The sequence below is a fragment of the Nicotiana tabacum genome, chromosome 13 (assembly GCF_000715075.1).
Source record: "Nicotiana tabacum cultivar K326 chromosome 13, ASM71507v2, whole genome shotgun sequence".
In the NCBI taxonomy this organism is placed as follows: domain Eukaryota; kingdom Viridiplantae; phylum Streptophyta; class Magnoliopsida; order Solanales; family Solanaceae; genus Nicotiana; species Nicotiana tabacum.
Window position 1 is genome coordinate 99286293 of NC_134092.1, and position 17961 is coordinate 99304253.

Below are 17961 nucleotides of genomic sequence, written 5' to 3' on the forward strand. Positions count from 1 at the left end.
TTCCCTTTCATCTCTCCTCCTTTAATTATAATATTAAAGGAAATGAATAAAAATAACTTACAATAGTATATATTCCATGAGGATCATTCCAAAATATATATATTCAAATTATAGAACTTAAGTTATTGTCTTTACTTGACTATACTTCGGCATAGCATCTCCAACAATGTTTCGTCATGAAACAATTCACTTTCTGTTTTCCATTTAGATTAAATCCATACACATGCAAAGAAATTGTGAATACAAAATTTCAGTATCTCCCATTACCATGTATGATAATTAATTTCTTGAAAACTCTATTTCTAGTAATTTGAAAGTGTCGCAATTGATTGATTCATAACAGAATATTGGCAGTTGTAAAACGTATTCAACATGATATATAAGCCTCTTATTTCTTATTTGGCTCGTGAATAATAGTATTTATATCATCAATTATTAAGCCAATGGTCTATCAGAAATAACCTCTTTGCTCCCTATGGTAGGGGTAAGGTCTGCATACACACTACTCTCCTCATACCCCACTTGTGGGATTATACTGGATTGTTATTGTTGTTGTTGTATATTATCAACTGTTGAATTCATCAAAACAATGCCTATGTGATACCATGAAAGAAAAGAACAGTTGAGGTACATAGGCTTGCTTGTGAAGCTAATCTTATTTATGCCCATAGAATCAAAGAACTTCTGTATTTACATCCCCTTTAGACCTCTTTCTTACGCCACGACTTGTTATCGGAATTCTTCCAATTCACATTAATGTTGATCCATAATCTATCCTTGATAACTTGAAGCCTCTTATGTAATACATTTTCACTAGGGCTCACATTGCATCGAGGAATATTTGAAGTGATTTGCCTGATCCACCTAGGAATGATACTATACTTCAATAACCGTATTTCATTGCATCCCAACGTGATTCATCTTATGGGGGTATTCTAATCCCGTGCAATTCATGAAATACCTTTTTTTTAAATTATTACTCAATCAAAGGCCTAAGCGTCATTCTCCTATCTATTACAATTACACCCTTATTCTACTACTAGGGCGGCATTTCATCTCTTTTAATTTCTCTTAGTCTTAGACTCCTCTGAGTTCATTCAGGTTGTACCGAGCTTTCTATTACTTACGGAAACCATCAACTCTCTTGTTTTGATGGGTTTAGTCTCGAGGACTTACCTATTCTCATCACCTTCTCACTCACCTTTTCTTATCCTTACTCTTATCTACCTAAAACATTGTCGCTCTACGATACTTTATCTTGCGACCTACACATATCTATTTATACAACTCACAACCTTCCTTTAACTTGCTAGCACCATAGATTTCCTTTCGTGCCTTCTTAGTTGTATTTAAATGTAAGTAATTACTTTTCCTGGTCATTCTGCCACTTGTTGCATGAATACTTAGCTTATCTTATTGCCCACGAATACTGGAATTTTCTGTAACTCATATGATCTCAAACATCATCTTTGATTTTTTTTTATGTTCATTAGCCACAGTAGGTGCCACTTTCTTATTGAGTGTATACAATTTTGTACAGAGGGCCGCGACGGGCACCCGGTGCCTTACTCAACCGAGTACCAACATAACATATCTTTCTTATCACACCATCACGGGTAAATAGGCCATAAGGGAATACTAGACATAAGACGACCTAACATGATATAGAAACTTATACATGTGACATACGGGCCTATAAGGCCGACATGAACATTTATACACTCAAAACATAGGCCGACAAGTCCATACAAGTATCCATATACATGACATATGTCTACAAGTTTCTAAGAGTACATAAACATCATAAAGGTCTGGACAGGGCCCCGCCAGACCAATTAATACATGTCCAAACCATACTGACCAAATAAGCAACTCTGGAATAAGTGGAGTCCACTAACACCTTCCGCTGAGCTGATAGCCTACTAGGAAGACTGTCAACCTGTCTACCAGGACCTGCGGACATGAATCGCAGCATCCCCAGGCAAAAGAGACGTCAGTAAGAATAAAGTACCGAGTATGTAAGGCATGAAAGCAGTATATAAAAGACATGAAAGAAACATGGAGTAAAGAACTCAACCTGTAAGTTTGAATAGCTCTGTGAATCATGAAATATTTATAATGTCATGCATATGCGTATAAATGTCATATCATGCATAGGTATATGCGTACATAACATCATCAAGCCTCTGAGGGCATCCCATTATATCACCTCAGCCTCTGTGGGCAAAATCATCAACGTATACCAGTTGATCAGGTGGTGGTGTGTATATAACGTCATAACCTTTTTCCATACCCCATATACATATAATATATGCGTATATAATGCCATCTGGTCATGGGTCAATATACATGTATAAATGAATGCAATGCATAATGCAGTAAGTCAATAAGATCTCTCTGAATGTCATAAGAAGTCAATAAGATCTCTCTGAATGTCATAAGATTAATATGCCTTCGGTTAATATCATGAAATAAACTTTATCAACTTACGTATTTTTTGAGACCCATGAACAGACGATATAATAACTAGACACATGGGGAATCAAGAACGTAGGCACCCCTTGTACTTCTAAGAATAGAGTCATTTGTGAAAGTTGCGTGTTTGCTCATTTCGTTGTATCATATGGATCGTGACAAAAGGAAAATAGCCTTTACATACTTTAACTCCTTTGAGCCCTTAATACCTTCTAATAAATTCTTCAAACAACTCAACTAGAAGAGATTCAAAATTGATGTTGAGTAAAGGCTAAGTCCGCAACTTAAACTAGTAACTCCTTTAAGTAAAATTGGGCAGCATCTCCCCTGTAACAAGGGCCTCCTCCAATACCATATACCAAAAACAACAACCAGAGCAATACTATAAGAACAACATCAACAATTGGGTACAAAATATTTCATTAACAAGTCATCAACATATCACGAGGAGCGATAAGCTCGGATTGAATGTCATTAGCACCCTTCAACCCCATTATCATTCATTCTTGAACTTAGTAATATATCTAGTATAATAAACAATACTTTTTAAAGGATTTCCAACCATTTATAGTTCATGGAAATAACCTTTCCAAAATAGTCCATTAAAATAATAACATCTCAAACTATTTCAAGTCTCCTCTTGTAGTATTTTGCTCAAATAATGCTACCAACACACAAAAAACTTCAAGAACATGTAGTAAGATGTTATACTCACCTTAACCAGTAGAAATAACATGAAATTTCAGCCAAGCACAACCCACAACTATCCTCAATGACACCACAACACTATAGGTGTTGTATTCTCTTCTTGAATCAACTTTTGGTGTTTAAGTTGTAAACACTTGTAGTTCGCCTTGCAAATCTAATATATATATGAAGGAGGGATTGATTATTACCTTAATCAACAAGAATAATACGAAATCAGAGGTTACTTACCTTTGAAGAACCCTCTAAAATAGCCACAAGATGAAGAACTACGATCTAGAAAGCACCATGGGATTTCTAGCATTTGATTCATGTTTTTATCTTAGGTTTTCACCCTAGAATCATGGAGTAATTCTTGGAGAGATTTTAGGAGATTTTAGGAACTATTTTGGACCAGAAAAATGAGTTAAAACTACTTAGAATTGCCTTAAATACAAGCTGGAGTCTTACACCGACTTTGTGGAAGTCCCATTCAATTCATATAATTTCGCCGACTACCCTCTTACTCGCACGCCTACCAACTAGAATTAGGACAGTTAGACTAACCCCAAAAAAGAAATATCACTCGAGAAAGCGGCCCCCTTTTTGCCTTTCTTGCTTGATTCGTCTTTCATCTCAGTGTCTTATCCGGATTAAATGTATACTATCCCCCTATCGGACTAAAGGTTTTGATCGAATATTCCTCTCTCTACCTGAATTCAATCAGTAAGAAAAGAAATATTACATAAAGAGTGAAATTTCATAAAACATGTTCCACAGGGCACCCGGCCAATGAGAGTTGCTTGCACGGTCTCGCAAAAATATGAATGTCTCTCTACTCCGATGCCGTATCGACGAACAATTAAATGCATTAGAAACTAGACTCGTACATATTTAATTTGGTAGGTAGATCACCTCGTAATTACAAGTATCTTTAGAGAAAGGCTCAGCTATATTTGACCTAATTTTCAGCATATTTTTTAATGTAACTTGTGATCACCTTTGCCAACTTTTGTTCCACAACTCGCTTGACTTCAAAATATAATAAAGGACTATCATACGACTAAAAAAACTGATAACATAACCTCATTATAATGTTAAGAACCCTAGTCTCACCCCAAAGTGTATGTTATAACATTCCAAACTTATCGACTTTCGACGAAACTTATTTTTTCGTTTAGCTTCTAAGCTTTCCAACCCTCTTGGTACTTGTTATTCATGATCTTTCATATTTGTAACCTCCAATGTAACATGATTAACTTACTTTATGTACTTTCAAAAATGATCTCATTTCTGAGCTTACATCAATTGTCTTATGACGTACTCTTATGTATGAAAACATGGGATGTAACAATCACTACTCTACCAAGGTTAGACTTGATACTTACTGGGTACCGTTGTGGTGTACTTATGCTATGCTTCTGCACATTTTTGTGCATATCCAGGTATTTATGATCGAGTTGGTTTGAGACTTATGTCTGCGCGACTAGAGACTTTAAGGTATACCTGCTTGACGTTCACAGGCTCCGAAGTCACCTTCTGTTGTATTTTATTTCTATTGTTTCCTATTATTCAGGGTTAGTGATTTATTATTATTTCTAGTGACTCTAAGAAAATCTTATGACTTGTACTACCGATTTTGGGACATTGTATCATGTTGAGATTGTTGACTTATTATAGAAACTTCCGTTTTATGCTTAATAGTTATTTGGTTAAAAATCTATTATTTAATCGGTAAGTGTTAGGCTTACCTAGTCTTAGAGACTAGGTGCCATCACGACATCCTACGGAGGAAAATTGGGATCGTGATAGTTTAAATTCATTCGGAGCCATCCACTTTCCTCGTAAAACCAGGACCACATGTCAACAATTCAGCTCCGGGAGTTAAATTTGCTTTAAGCTGATCAACACACTTTCTAATTACCTTGTCCTCAATTAGGGAAGTAGTATCTCCCTATAAGTCAAGGATCATCTTCTTAAGAGATCCGGCAATTCGCAACAAACACAAAGCAAGATTATAATCACTTGAACACAAAATTGTCACGACCCAAAAATCTCAATCTGTCGTGACGACGCCTAACATACTTACTTGGCAAGTCGACAATCACATAATAACTAAGCATTTGGATTGAACATATGATTAACAAACTCAACAGCAAAAAATCTCATAATTAATCTGATAAAAATAATTGTAACTGAAAAACGCTCTCCATACAGGAGACATGCCGCTACAGTAACGGGTGGTGGTCTTATGGCCACTACTTCTCTGTCCGGTGGTGGAAAACCACCAGACCTATCCCAAAAGATGCGCATTGATAAGGCGAACACAACCCAATAAGTTTCACTCCAAAATTCCAAAGGAGCTGTTACAGATCTCAAAAATACCGACGCGTTTACTGTAGCAAATACTCGCTTGGGCATATCTGAAATTTCCCAGCTTGATTCTGCGTCAAACCTGCCAAATTTACTAGCTACATACGCTACTCTTCCGGAAACAAAACAAACTGGACAGAACGTTGCAAAAATCGAGCTAAAATAAGTGATTTATGTTCATGGTGAAGCAACGATCAAGTTCTCAATGGAGGAGATAAACCAATTCACAAAAGAGGAAGGATTACACCAAGCCTCGGTGATTAAATTCTCTTATGATCCATATGATATGCAGCAGCTTCGCAAACTACTGCCCATACAGTTTAGAACTCAAGGTCGATGCATCATCGGATGGCTTGCCAGAAGACATGTATTGGTCAGGTTTGATCGTTATGATGATTATGTTTTAACAGCAGCAAAATCTATTAATTATCTACTGATTAATGGCATATGGAATATCAGTTTAGAATATTTCCTTGGACAATAGGATTTAACCCTGTAGAAGAGACGTCAAGAGCTTTTGTTTGGATATCGTTTCTGAGTCTGCCGCCTATTCTTTTTGCAAAGAAATCTCTGATGTTTATTGCCTCAGCAGCGGGTAAACCTATTGCAATTGATAAAGCAACACAAGAGAAATCCAGACCGAGCACAGCTAGGGTGAAAGTCGAGCTTGATTTATTGGGAAATCTGCCGCAACACTTGAAGGTTCAATTAGTGGATGAAAAAACTGGAAAGATTATTGAGCATGTACCGAAATTTGTATATGATAATTTGCCTCGATACTGCACGTTTTGTAAGCATCAAGGTCATGACGAGGATGATTGTCGATCAATTGTAGGGAACCATGATGTTAAATCACAAGAAGATGCTGAAAGAATTTGCACAGGTATTGAAAAATATCGAGGTGATGCGAGACAACTGTTGGATGCTAAAAATTTACAAAAGGATGCTTCTGGAAAAGGACTGGCATCAATAGAAAAATCTAATGTTGTTGGTCAAGGCTCAGATGCAACTAAAGACAAACATACATCAGCTGATTCTGGCATTGTTACAGTTCCAGTTACGACAGCTCTTGCGAGAGTTTCTCAGGATTTGAGGGCTACTAATGCTCATGTTGTTCATGGAGTTTCAACGAGGGATAAGGAAGCTAAAGGTGTTGAGGAAAAAACTACTAAAGTTGCGCATCAACTTGAGAAGGAACAGGGGCTGACTAACTTTAAACATATGCCTGATGCATTTGATGCACGTGCAGAACTAGCTGAAAAACATTCACGTTTTATAGCTACTGTTATGCATGATGAGATGCAAGAAATGGAAGGAGTTTATGCTTTGGATTATGTGACTGGTACAGGTGATAACAAAGTGCTTGAACAAGCTAAGAACTCTCCAAAATCTTCAACTGATCAGGCCATTTCTGGGCACGCTAGTGAAGTGCAAATTAATATTTGTGAAATGCGTGAAGCTGGAAAACAGACATCTCATGGTGAGGTGAAGTTGAATGAGGTTGATGTTATGAGTGCTGAAAAAAATTTTAAACATCATAACCAGGTTACTAAGGGAGCAGAAGCTTTAGAAACAGGGGAACGAGTTAAAAAAACCTGCTGCTATTGATGCTGGTATACGACCTGGTGGTTTGGAGGCTGCAACTGTGAATGTGGAGGATCTAGACCACATTTCCACTTCGTCTAATGATGCAGCACAAGTGAATGCAGCACGACTTGATTGAACAATGGTGGTGAGATCACCTACAAGGCAAAATGCATCTTCAAAAGCGATGAAACGGCAACAGTTTTTAAGTGCTACATATGTTCGACGGAATCAGCAGCAAGCAGTGACGCAACGATCACCTAAAAATAGGAGATCTCCAGACGTGCAAGACCAGGTCATAACACCAAAGCATATTGAGTTTTCTAACTCCTTTGATGCATTGCTCAATGAGCATGATCATGTTTTGGAAAATTCAACGGATGCCGTCAGAACTGGTGTTGTTCCATCAGATGTAGGTGCACAATCTGCTTCACAATCTACTAAACCTAATGAACTGCTGGAACAGGTAGAAATCACTAGTAGCAAGAAAGGAGTGGATGGGAATAGAGAGGAAGGTTGTGGTTCTGTAACACGCAAAAAGAAGGAAACATCTGGAATTAAATCTCCAGATCAAGATGCAGAGAAGAGTTCAAAAAATGAGAATGGGCAGATTGTGGTAGTTGCGGATGAGTGCAAAGTTTCCAGGAACTCTATTGCACCTACTAATGTAAATCTTACTGCAATTGGAGCTGAAATTTTGGAAGGCTTGAATCCATTGCAAGTTCTGCCTGGGTTTTTGTCTAATCCAACGAAGGGAATGTCTCTTGCTGAGGTGAAGGAAAATAATGGCATGACAGGGGTCGGATTGAATACATCCCAACATGATATCCCTTCCAATGATTTGTTTGATCAATCTGGCAACATGTTACAAGTTTCAAACAACCAACAAACTTTATCCATGATGTCGTCGGCAACAAAAAAGGGAGGGGCTGACCACACAAGAGAAGAACATGAAGACACGATGAGTGAAGCCGAACTAAGTGATGAACCTGTCCAAATTTTAAACGAGCTATAAGAGGAAATTAGCTATAAGCTTAAGTCATGGGCTGACCAAGTAGAAGAATATGGAGAAGGTGAAGAATATTATGGTGTTGATTCTCAGGAACAAAACACTCAACAAACAGGTTCGTCAACAATACGAGGGGATAACGCAAAGGAAGGAGTAGTAACTGTGTTTGAGCAGGTTGCTAGTACTTCACCAAGTATGCAAATCAAAACAAAACTAAGTCCTAATGCTGTTGTTTTTGTTCCTACTGGACAGCAACTATCAGGTACGATTTTCAATCTTAAATTGATCCATAAAACTGGACAGGTAGCTAGTACGAGTGGAGTAGCTGCACAATATAGCTTGACTCCGACAAACATCCTCCGAGCTCTGGTAACTCATGACATGGATACCTTAAAGGCTCTTGACAATCCGAGGACCGAAAGAGGAGCTCTAGTACCCTCACACAATCCTATTGACGCTTTTGGGGTGGAAATGGGTCGCGATTGGTATGAAGAAGGGGAAGAGGAAGAACTACTAGATGCTTGCTTTAAATATATAGCTAGGGAGGGAGACCTATCATCGAGGCAAATGAGAAATGGATTAAAAAAAAAAAAAAAAGAAGTGGATCAAACAAAAACAAAAAGAAGGCACATAAAAGGCAACATAGCTGGGATGGCAAAGCAACATAAGAGGTTATCATTAGGAAACCACCAATAAGAACTGCAAAGCAAAAGGTGAGTGTCCCTACCACCTCCACAAGGTCAAATAAATCAAAAAAGAAATTAAAATGTTTGAAGAATATTTGAAGACAGTGGAAGAAGAAGCAAATGAGCTACAAATTGAAGAGTGCACAAGGTTGAAGAAAGAGGGCCAAGACACAAATTTCTACATTGTTTTATTTTTTCACTTTTTAAGTATCATCATTTGTAATATCATCACATAGTATGTTATAAACTTTGTGATGATCATAGAGTACTTAGTTATTTCTAGCTCGTATTTTATTCATGCTTGCTAGTAGATGGGGTTTTTTATGCCTCAATAGGATTTGTAAGGTAAGTTCTAGCACAGTATGTGTGTGCTATATTCCTATGCCTTTGGGAAGATCCAAGCGGCTATGAGATTGTATGCCCTCGTGAGACTTCTGCCGGCAGCAACACCATGATCCTCTAAATGAGGCTGCCATCTTAAGGCAATGGAGGCGCAAATGAGTGATTATATAGCGAAGGCATAGAGGAAACATTGTTATAGCTAGATCCCTTACTTGTACTTTTACATTGTGGTTTCTTTTTTCATTTGTTATTAATAAAATAGCTGCTAGGCATGCCTAGTAGTATAATTTGCCAAAAAAAATTTGTAACTCAACTACAACCATCCCAAAATCTGGTGACAACCGAGTACATGAGCACTACTAAGTATTAACATAACCAAAACTCTAGTGCAACTGTCCGAATAATAGAACAGTACAAAAAGGCATAAAAGGAAGGAGAGTCAAGGCATGCCGACGTCATAGCAGCCACCTCGAAATCTCTAAGCAAGCACTGGCAACAATCTAGCATTCATCGCGTTCATATGTACCTGGATCTGCACACAAAGTGCAGAGTGTAGTATGAGTACAACCAACCCAATGTACTCAACAAGTAATAGCATTAACCTTGGGCTGAAAGCAGTGACGAGCTTAGAAGGATACAATCAGAACCAAATAATGACAACACATATATAACAAAGAAAATGATAGTAATAACTCAAATAAACTTCCATGTTTAGCTCGTTCACATTACCGAAATTTAGACATGCTTTCAAATTCAATAATTAAAGCCCAACATTGATAAAATATGCCAAGTTCAGCTAGCATGAGGAATATTACATCTCTATGCCTACATGTCAATATGCATATCAAATGTAACGTATCACAGTGATATTTTCGGGTACTCATACTCTCAGAATACTCAATCTGTCTATCTCAAATTTTCACTCATCACACACAAGCACTCAGCACTATACGGGTGCCTGGCGTTTATGCCCCTCACTAAAGCACGTGTATATAACTCAATAATAATAATAATAATAATAATAATAATAATAATAATAATAATAATAATAATAATAATAATAATAATAATAATAATAATAATAATAATAATAATAATAATAATAATAATAATAATAATAATAATAATAATAATAATAATAATAATAATAATAATAATAATAATAATAATAATAATAATAATAATAATAATAATAATAATAATAATAATAATAATAATAATAATAATAATAATAATAATAATAATAATAATAATAATAATAATAATAATAATAATAATAATAATAATAATAATAATAATAATAATAATAATAATAATAATAATAATAATAATAATAATGCATCCCGATCCACAATAACACTCACAACATGGCTCTTAGGCCCACCTCAATCACCAATCTCTCATGTCTCAAGGCTCACAACCTCGTACTACTTAGCCCAAACATAAGAACATGTAATGTAACAGTAAATGATAATGAAAACTGGGATATGATATGCAAATGAAGGATCATGACTGAACACATAATTGCAGTTAAAGTAGATAACTCAAAATAGCAAGAATAACCTCAATGGGTCTCAACAGGATGAGTACATAGCCTAAACATGATTTCTAACAGGATTCACCGCTCAATCACTATAACAAGTAAGAATTTCACGGATAGGACAAGCCTTAATAGCAACACAGTACAAAAGAAACAACCTGAATCATGATTACCACGGTGCACGCCCACATGCCCGTCACATAGCATGTGCGTCACCCCAACACACCATATAACATGTATTTCAGGGATTCATACCCTAAGTACCAAGTTTAGAAGTGTTACTTACCTCAAAGTGTGCAATTCAATGCTCAACAAACCCTTGCTTCGCGAATCGGCCTCCGAACGACTCGAATCTAGTCATAAACAACTTAATATAATCAATACAAGCTATAGGAATCGATTCCATATGATAAAAGCTAAGATCTTTAACCAAATTCAAAAAGTCAACCCTAAAAGTCAACCCCAAGTTCACACCTCGAAACCCGTCAAAATTCACAAATTCTGAACACTCATTCAATAACGAGCCCAATCATACTAAAATCATCCAATTCCAACCACAAACCGACCCTCAAAACCCTAAATCTTACTCTCCAATACCTAGACCAAATATTCCTCAAATTTCACCTTTAAACACACATAATCTAGGTGAAAAATTCAATGTGTATTCAATATAAACGGACAAAAGTGATCTAAAGTCACTTACCTCTTGAATTATAGTGAAATCCCACTCAAAAACCGTCACAAGCCGAGCTTCTTAGGTCCTAAAATGAGAGAAAACTCGAAACCCTCGTTTAAATCCTTCTGTCCATCATTCCCGCTTTTGAGGGCTCAACAGCCGCACCTGCAGCTCCGCTTTTGCGAAAAATCTTTCGCTTCTGCGAAAATTCATTAACCTTCCCGATAAGCCACTTCTGCGTCCAAAACCCGCTTCTGCGGTCCAAGTCCCGCACCTGCGGGAGCGCACCTGCAAAATCCTTCCGCTTCTATGATTTCATCGCTCCTGACCAAAATCCGCATATACGGCAGCTTCATCGCATCTGCGGGCTCGCAGATGCGGAAACTACCTCGCACTTGTGACCACTGCCCAGCCTAGCCAAAATCCGCATCTGCGGCTTCGCACCTGTGACCAATTTCACATCGGTGCGGTTGCACCAAAACCGAAGCTAACAAAAAATCCATTAGTCGAAAACTCAATCCGATTTCAACCCAAATCATTCTCGAGGCTCCCGGGACCCCATCCAAACATACCAACATGTCCTAAGATATGATACACACTTAGTCGAAGTCTCAAATCACATCAAACAAAATCAAAAATACGATTCGCACCCCAATTCAAGCATAACGAAACTAATGTCTTTCCAACTTCTAAAACTAATATCGAAACCTATCAAATCAATTCCGATTGACCTCAAATTTAGCACACAATTCATAAATGACACAACGGACCTATTCCAACTTCTGGAACAAAAATTCGAGCCCGCTATCAATAAAGTTAACTCTCGGTCAAACTTTTACAACCTTCGTAACCTTCAACTTTCTAACTTTTGCCAATTTCAACCAAAATGCCCTACGGACCTCCAAATCAATATTCGGACATACTCCTAAGTTCAAAATCACCATACGAAGCTATCAGAACCATTAAAAATCCATTTTGGAGTCGTTTACACATAAGTTAACATCTGGTCAACTCTTTCAATTTAAGCTTCTAACCTTGGGATTAAGTGTCCCAATTCATTCATACACATTCCCGGAACCAAACCAACTACTCTGGCAAGTCACATAACCACAAATGAGCATAGAATAAGCAATAAATAGGAGAACGAGACTATAATACTCAAAACGACCGCTCGGATCGTTACACCAATAAAACCAACAAACTTCACCACCTCTAGACATTTGTGACAGAACGTAGTTGCTTTTTGTGCATCACGATCAGCTCTGCGCAACCCTTTCAGTTGCTGCCGCAACTAGGGAGGTAAAAGAAACTGAGTCATATTACTTTTAGACCCAAAACTTTCTAAAAAAGAGGTAAGGAAAATAATTTACCCCCTTAATCACGCTAGGTGGAACATTTCGGAGAACATGATAATCAAAAATATTAAGTTCTGATATCAAAATATTTTGCTGTGTATATGTGTCAATCTAAAATAAAGGAAGACGAAGAAAAGAGACAAACTACGTTTGAATAGGAAAACCAAAAGGATGGCATCAAAGCAAGACTGAGGACAATAATGTTTTTTAACTAAACGATCTTTAGAAAGCTCTATAAAGTAGCTTGTCATGACTCAAATTCCATAATAGGCGGTGAGGGTGCCCAGCGTCGTCGCTAGGCAAGCCAACAATGAACTAACCACGTGATTTCTCTTTTTAATAAATTTTCAAGTAATTAAATTTTCCTTAATTTAAACGAGTTAAGAAAAACACAGATTAAAATAAATAAAGCGAAAGCAACTGAGTGCAATCATAACCATGAAATAAACCAAGACCACGAGTCTACTAGTGTGTGCCAAGACCTGGTGTCACAAGAGTATGGGCTACTAGTAGAATATACGAAAGATTACTACTCTACTGTCTGAAATGGAATAGATAGAACAATAACAAAATAAAGACTCTGGCTGCTGCAGAACGGCTCGAAAAGCAACTCACCGTGTAGTCTCATAACAGGGATCAAGTGTGCGCGCCGAACTGATACCTAGATGCACCTGCCTTAGATCCTACACATTAAGTGCAGAAGTATAGCATGAGTACATAAACAACATATACCCAATAAGTATCCAGTCTAACCTCGAAGAAGTAGTGATAAGGGGTTGACTTTGACACTTACAATGGGCTAAAGACAATATGCCAAAATTATAAATAAGCATGGATTATATGAATAATACTGAAAACTCAATAACATGAACTAATAAATAATCCTTTCACAAGTACTAAGTCCCGAATTTATTTTTCCTCATTTAACAATTTATATTTCAAGCCAATGAAGCAATATCAATTATAAATAGTTTCAAATATTTATCATGCGCAAATTATACCGAGGTCGTACGGCCCGATCCAACATAAAATATTTAAACTGTGCATTGTCGAGGGTCGAACGTCTCGAACCATAGATGCATCTATCTGCTATCGAGGCGTTCAACCCGCTCTACAAAAGAAAATACTTTAAAGAAACATAAATTCTCAATAACTGTCAAGTGTCCCATTCACAACTTCAAGTGAGTGAAATTTAACCTTTTAGAATTCTTTTATACATTTTCAAAATGACTCGGGCAATTAAGTTAACCAGTGGGGTGCAAACATTTCAAATATAGCATTATATGGGTCCTAGACTAACCGGACAATAGCATAGTTAGTAGCAGCGTACGGACTCTCGTCACTTCATGTGTACGTAGCCCCCCACAAATAGGAATACATATTAATTAATTCACCTATGGGGTTAACTCCCTCTTGTAAGGTTAGAAAAGAGGCTTACCTCATCTCAAAGCCTACTTCCCGGTCCGAGATTGTGCTCAAACCCTCAATTCGATGCCAAACAACTCGAAACTAGTCAAATATTATATAAAAATGAGCAATACATGTTCATAAGTTCATATCCTAACTATCAAAGTGATTTCCCAAGCCTATTTGAAATATTCCTAAAATTCACCCCCGGATCCATGTGCCCGGATTTTGAAAATTTTCAAAGAAGATTGTTACGCATAACCTCATGAACTCAAATATATGATTTTTACTAAATTCCATAACAAATTTCGTGGTTAAATCTCATTTTTATCAAAAACCTAGGTTTTCACCTAAACCCATAATTTTTACTAATTTACATGTTATAATCTACCCATAAGCTATATATTTAACTCATATTTAGTAGGAATTACTTACCTCAATTAGTTGTTGAAAATCCCTCTCTAACCAGCTCCAAAATCGCCCCCAAGAAGTGTAAGAAATGAGCAAAAATGCCTAAGTCCCATATTAAATGAAGTGGTCTGCCCCCAGAGATTTTCGCATTTGCGGTGCCACTGCCGCACCTGCAATTCCGCTTCTGCGGACAAAATTGCATAGGTGCGGACCAAGGCCAGGATGCCTCCTCTCGCTTTTGCGCTCAGGCGATTGCACTTGCAGACACGCACCAGCGACTAAAAGAGCGCACCTGCGACACTGCCTGCTCCTGCGACGCCTGCTTGCGCCTTCGCAGGTGCGGTCCTTCTTCCGCTTATGCGATGGCTGGGCAGCCAATGCTGGGGCGCTTCTGTGGTCATGGGCTCGCACCTGCGGCTAGCCCTCTGCAGGTGCGATTACACCAGAAGCCTGGTGCATCAACTGCTCCTCCAAGCTCCAAACGAGTTCCGTGCCTCGTCCGTTTAACACCCGGGGCCCCGCCCGAACGTACCAACAAGTTGGAAATCATAAAACGGACTCGCTCGAACTCTCGGAACACACAGAACAACATCAAAACTAAGAATCACACTCCCAAACCAATTGAATCAAAATATCAACTTCAAGTTCTTCAATTTACTCCTAACGCGCCGAAGCGTACTTAAACTTCTCGGAATGACACCAAATTTTGTGTGCAAGTTTTAAATCACCATACGGAATTATTTCTGGTCTCGGAATCCCACTTGGACCTCGATAACACCAAAACCTACTCCAAACCAAATTTAAAGAACTTCAAGACCTTCAAAGAACCAACTTTCACTATTAGGCACTGATATACTCCCGGGTCATCCAAACCCCGATCCGAACATACGCCCAAGTCCAAAATCATCATACGAACCTATAGGAACCGTCAAATACCGATTTTGAGGTCGTTTACTCAAAACGTTGACCGAAGTCAACTTAGCCTTTTTAGTCTACCTTAAGGAACCAAGTGTTCCAATTTCAACCCGAACCCTTCCAAATCTCGAACTAACCATCCTCGCAAGTCATAAAATAGTAGAAGCACGTACAGGGAGTCTTATTTAGGGGAACGTGACTCTAAAAAGCAAAACGACCGGTCGGGTTGTTGCATAGCTAGATAGATTTTAGCTTACAGCTTTCTGCGTGCCTGAAAGGATGAATAACTGCCACAAAGAAGAAGAAAATGTATTTGTAAAACTGTTAAGATGCATTAAACTAAGAAATGGGCAGAACAATTTCTAGTGAATACACTAACTCTACTAAATATGCAATGGAAAACACTGAACCCAAAAAGAAGAGAAGGGATAATAGGTAAGGAAATGGTGACAGGTACAAAAGGCACCAATGCGCGACTTAAATTAATATACCAGCAAAACGTTGTTCTTTCAATAATGATAAACTAGCACCAACTATACCTAAGTGACCTAGACAGTTGTTCAGAAAGCATTAATCAAAGATAAAACCGTTAAGAATATCTGCATACTTAGAATATTGATCATGAATGTAGAATATTAGTTCGGCTTAAGCAGGACTTCTAAGTTAACTTCTGCTCAAATATCATTTCAAATCTTGAAATATTTCAGAAATAGTTGGTAGGAGAAATATCTAACCCATGCATAGCAATCTCACTCTATATATGCCTGACTAGTTACTACTCATCTATGCTAGTTCTTTTAATTATCAATATATAACTCGGAGTATTAAATATTTATATTTGTTGATGTCTGACATGCAACTAGTATTATGATAGTAACTGCTTGTAGAACTACACAATCACAAAGCAATTAATTACAGACGTATCTCATTGCGTGCTTATTTGGAAATTCTTCATATACCTGCAATTTCAACAACTTAATGGTAGAATAATGGCCAACCTGTGAAAACCTAAATAATTAAAGTAGATCTTATCCTTTTTTTAAAACGGAATGCATTTTTTTATTTGGCAGGTAGTCACTAATAGCTTATGCTTTTAGATGAGCTTTTAAAAGTTCATACAATCAGCACTTCATTTCAAAAGAACTCGAAGGTTACTTTTTGTCATATAGCTTATAGAAGGCAAGAGAGTGACACAACATAAAGGAGAAGCATATGCGACGTGAACTTTTATCTTGATGGTTAATCTTGACAAGTGAGGAGAACACTTAGTCAAGAATGTTAAGAAGCAAAGGCCATCATCCTCTTCTAAGGTGATGTCCAATTCCAACTCTTCCAGATTGCAGAGTTGAGGATGTTCGTCGGGAACCTCCCGACATTTCTTAGATAACTAACAAGATTTTGAGGAATGTATGTTAACAATTTAATTTGAATGTAAAAGCAGACTACAAGTGATAAAAAAAAGAGAGAGCGTAGATATATGCTACAACCTCAGAAGACACTTCCAATTTAAGCTTCTTCAGATTTCGATAATAGCTAGAGTGCTTGTGAGCATCAAAAATAAAAGAATCGGCATAATATCCTCCAATAAGTAGCTCATATTAGAGGGGATCTTTCTTGAAAGGCACTTTGGTAGCGGGTCCAATGTATGTAAAACACACAAGACTTGGAGCATGAACCTTCATAGTATTCAAAGAATCACAATCTGATATTTCCATGGACCTTAACTTAGGCAATGAACCAGCAACTTTAAAACCGTTGAGAGAATCTGAGGCTGAAATACATACTTCCTCCAACAGAGGGCAGTGGGACAAAAAGAATTCGTATACTTTCAAACTGTTGTGGATACTTGATTACTATCGTGATGTGTTGTCCAGGCTTTGATGCGGATGTTTTGGTAGATCTTCCAGTTCTTCATTTGTGGGATGAAACGGATTCTTATACTGTGTCGATGAGTGTAGACTCAGGAGTATTAGTCGGTTGCCTAGTTATTGTGACCATGGTGGGGTCATGGGGAGTTGTTGATTTGAGCCTAGTCGGTGGGTTATATCCTGCATGAGGATTTGAGGTCACGTGTTTTGTATGAGGTTTCTATTCAGTAGAATGCATATATTATCATTTTGGGGCATTTGAAGAAATTGGATTGACTATCACAAGGATGAGTATGCACTCGACAGCGTCTTCAGAGTGTTTTATGACTAGTGTTACAGAAGCTTATGAAATATTCAGCTAATTAACAATGTTGGGCCGCGGAAACTACGAAGGAATGGTACTGTGGATTGTCGAAGAGCATGGTCATGCGTTGTATTAGTTCCTGGCCTAGGATATATGTGCAGATTGGCTATGATTTGAGAAAGGTGTCATCGAGAATGATTTAGAGCAAGGAATCAGTGGATGTATGATGTAATATGCTTTACGGGTATATAGAAGTCTTAGGAAAGATTCAAGTTTGATGCTCGTTGTGGATGCAGTGTGCAAGGAAAATAAATTGCGTGGTTGCCTCTTTT

At 37.6% G+C, this 17961-nt stretch overlaps 1 protein-coding gene and 1 pseudogene across 1 annotated transcript; one reads left to right on the plus strand and one right to left on the minus strand.

The window, feature by feature from the left end:
* Positions 1 to 5113: 5113 nt before the first annotated feature.
* LOC142168263 (uncharacterized) lies at positions 5114 to 17753 on the minus strand (annotated as a pseudogene).
* On the plus strand, positions 5980 to 9158 carry LOC107787416 (uncharacterized). The gene is made up of 2 exons (XM_016608984.2): positions 5980 to 8318; positions 8429 to 9158. Exon 1 carries the CDS (start codon positions 5980 to 5982, stop codon positions 7138 to 7140), a length of 1161 nt encoding a protein of 386 aa, XP_016464470.1. The 3' UTR covers positions 7141 to 8318; positions 8429 to 9158.
* Positions 17754 to 17961: the final 208 nt, after the last annotated feature.

Coding starts and splice junctions, on each gene's coding strand:
- LOC107787416 (XM_016608984.2), top strand. CDS start 5,980: ATGGAATATCAGTTTAGAATATTTCCTTGGACAATAGGATTTAACCCT.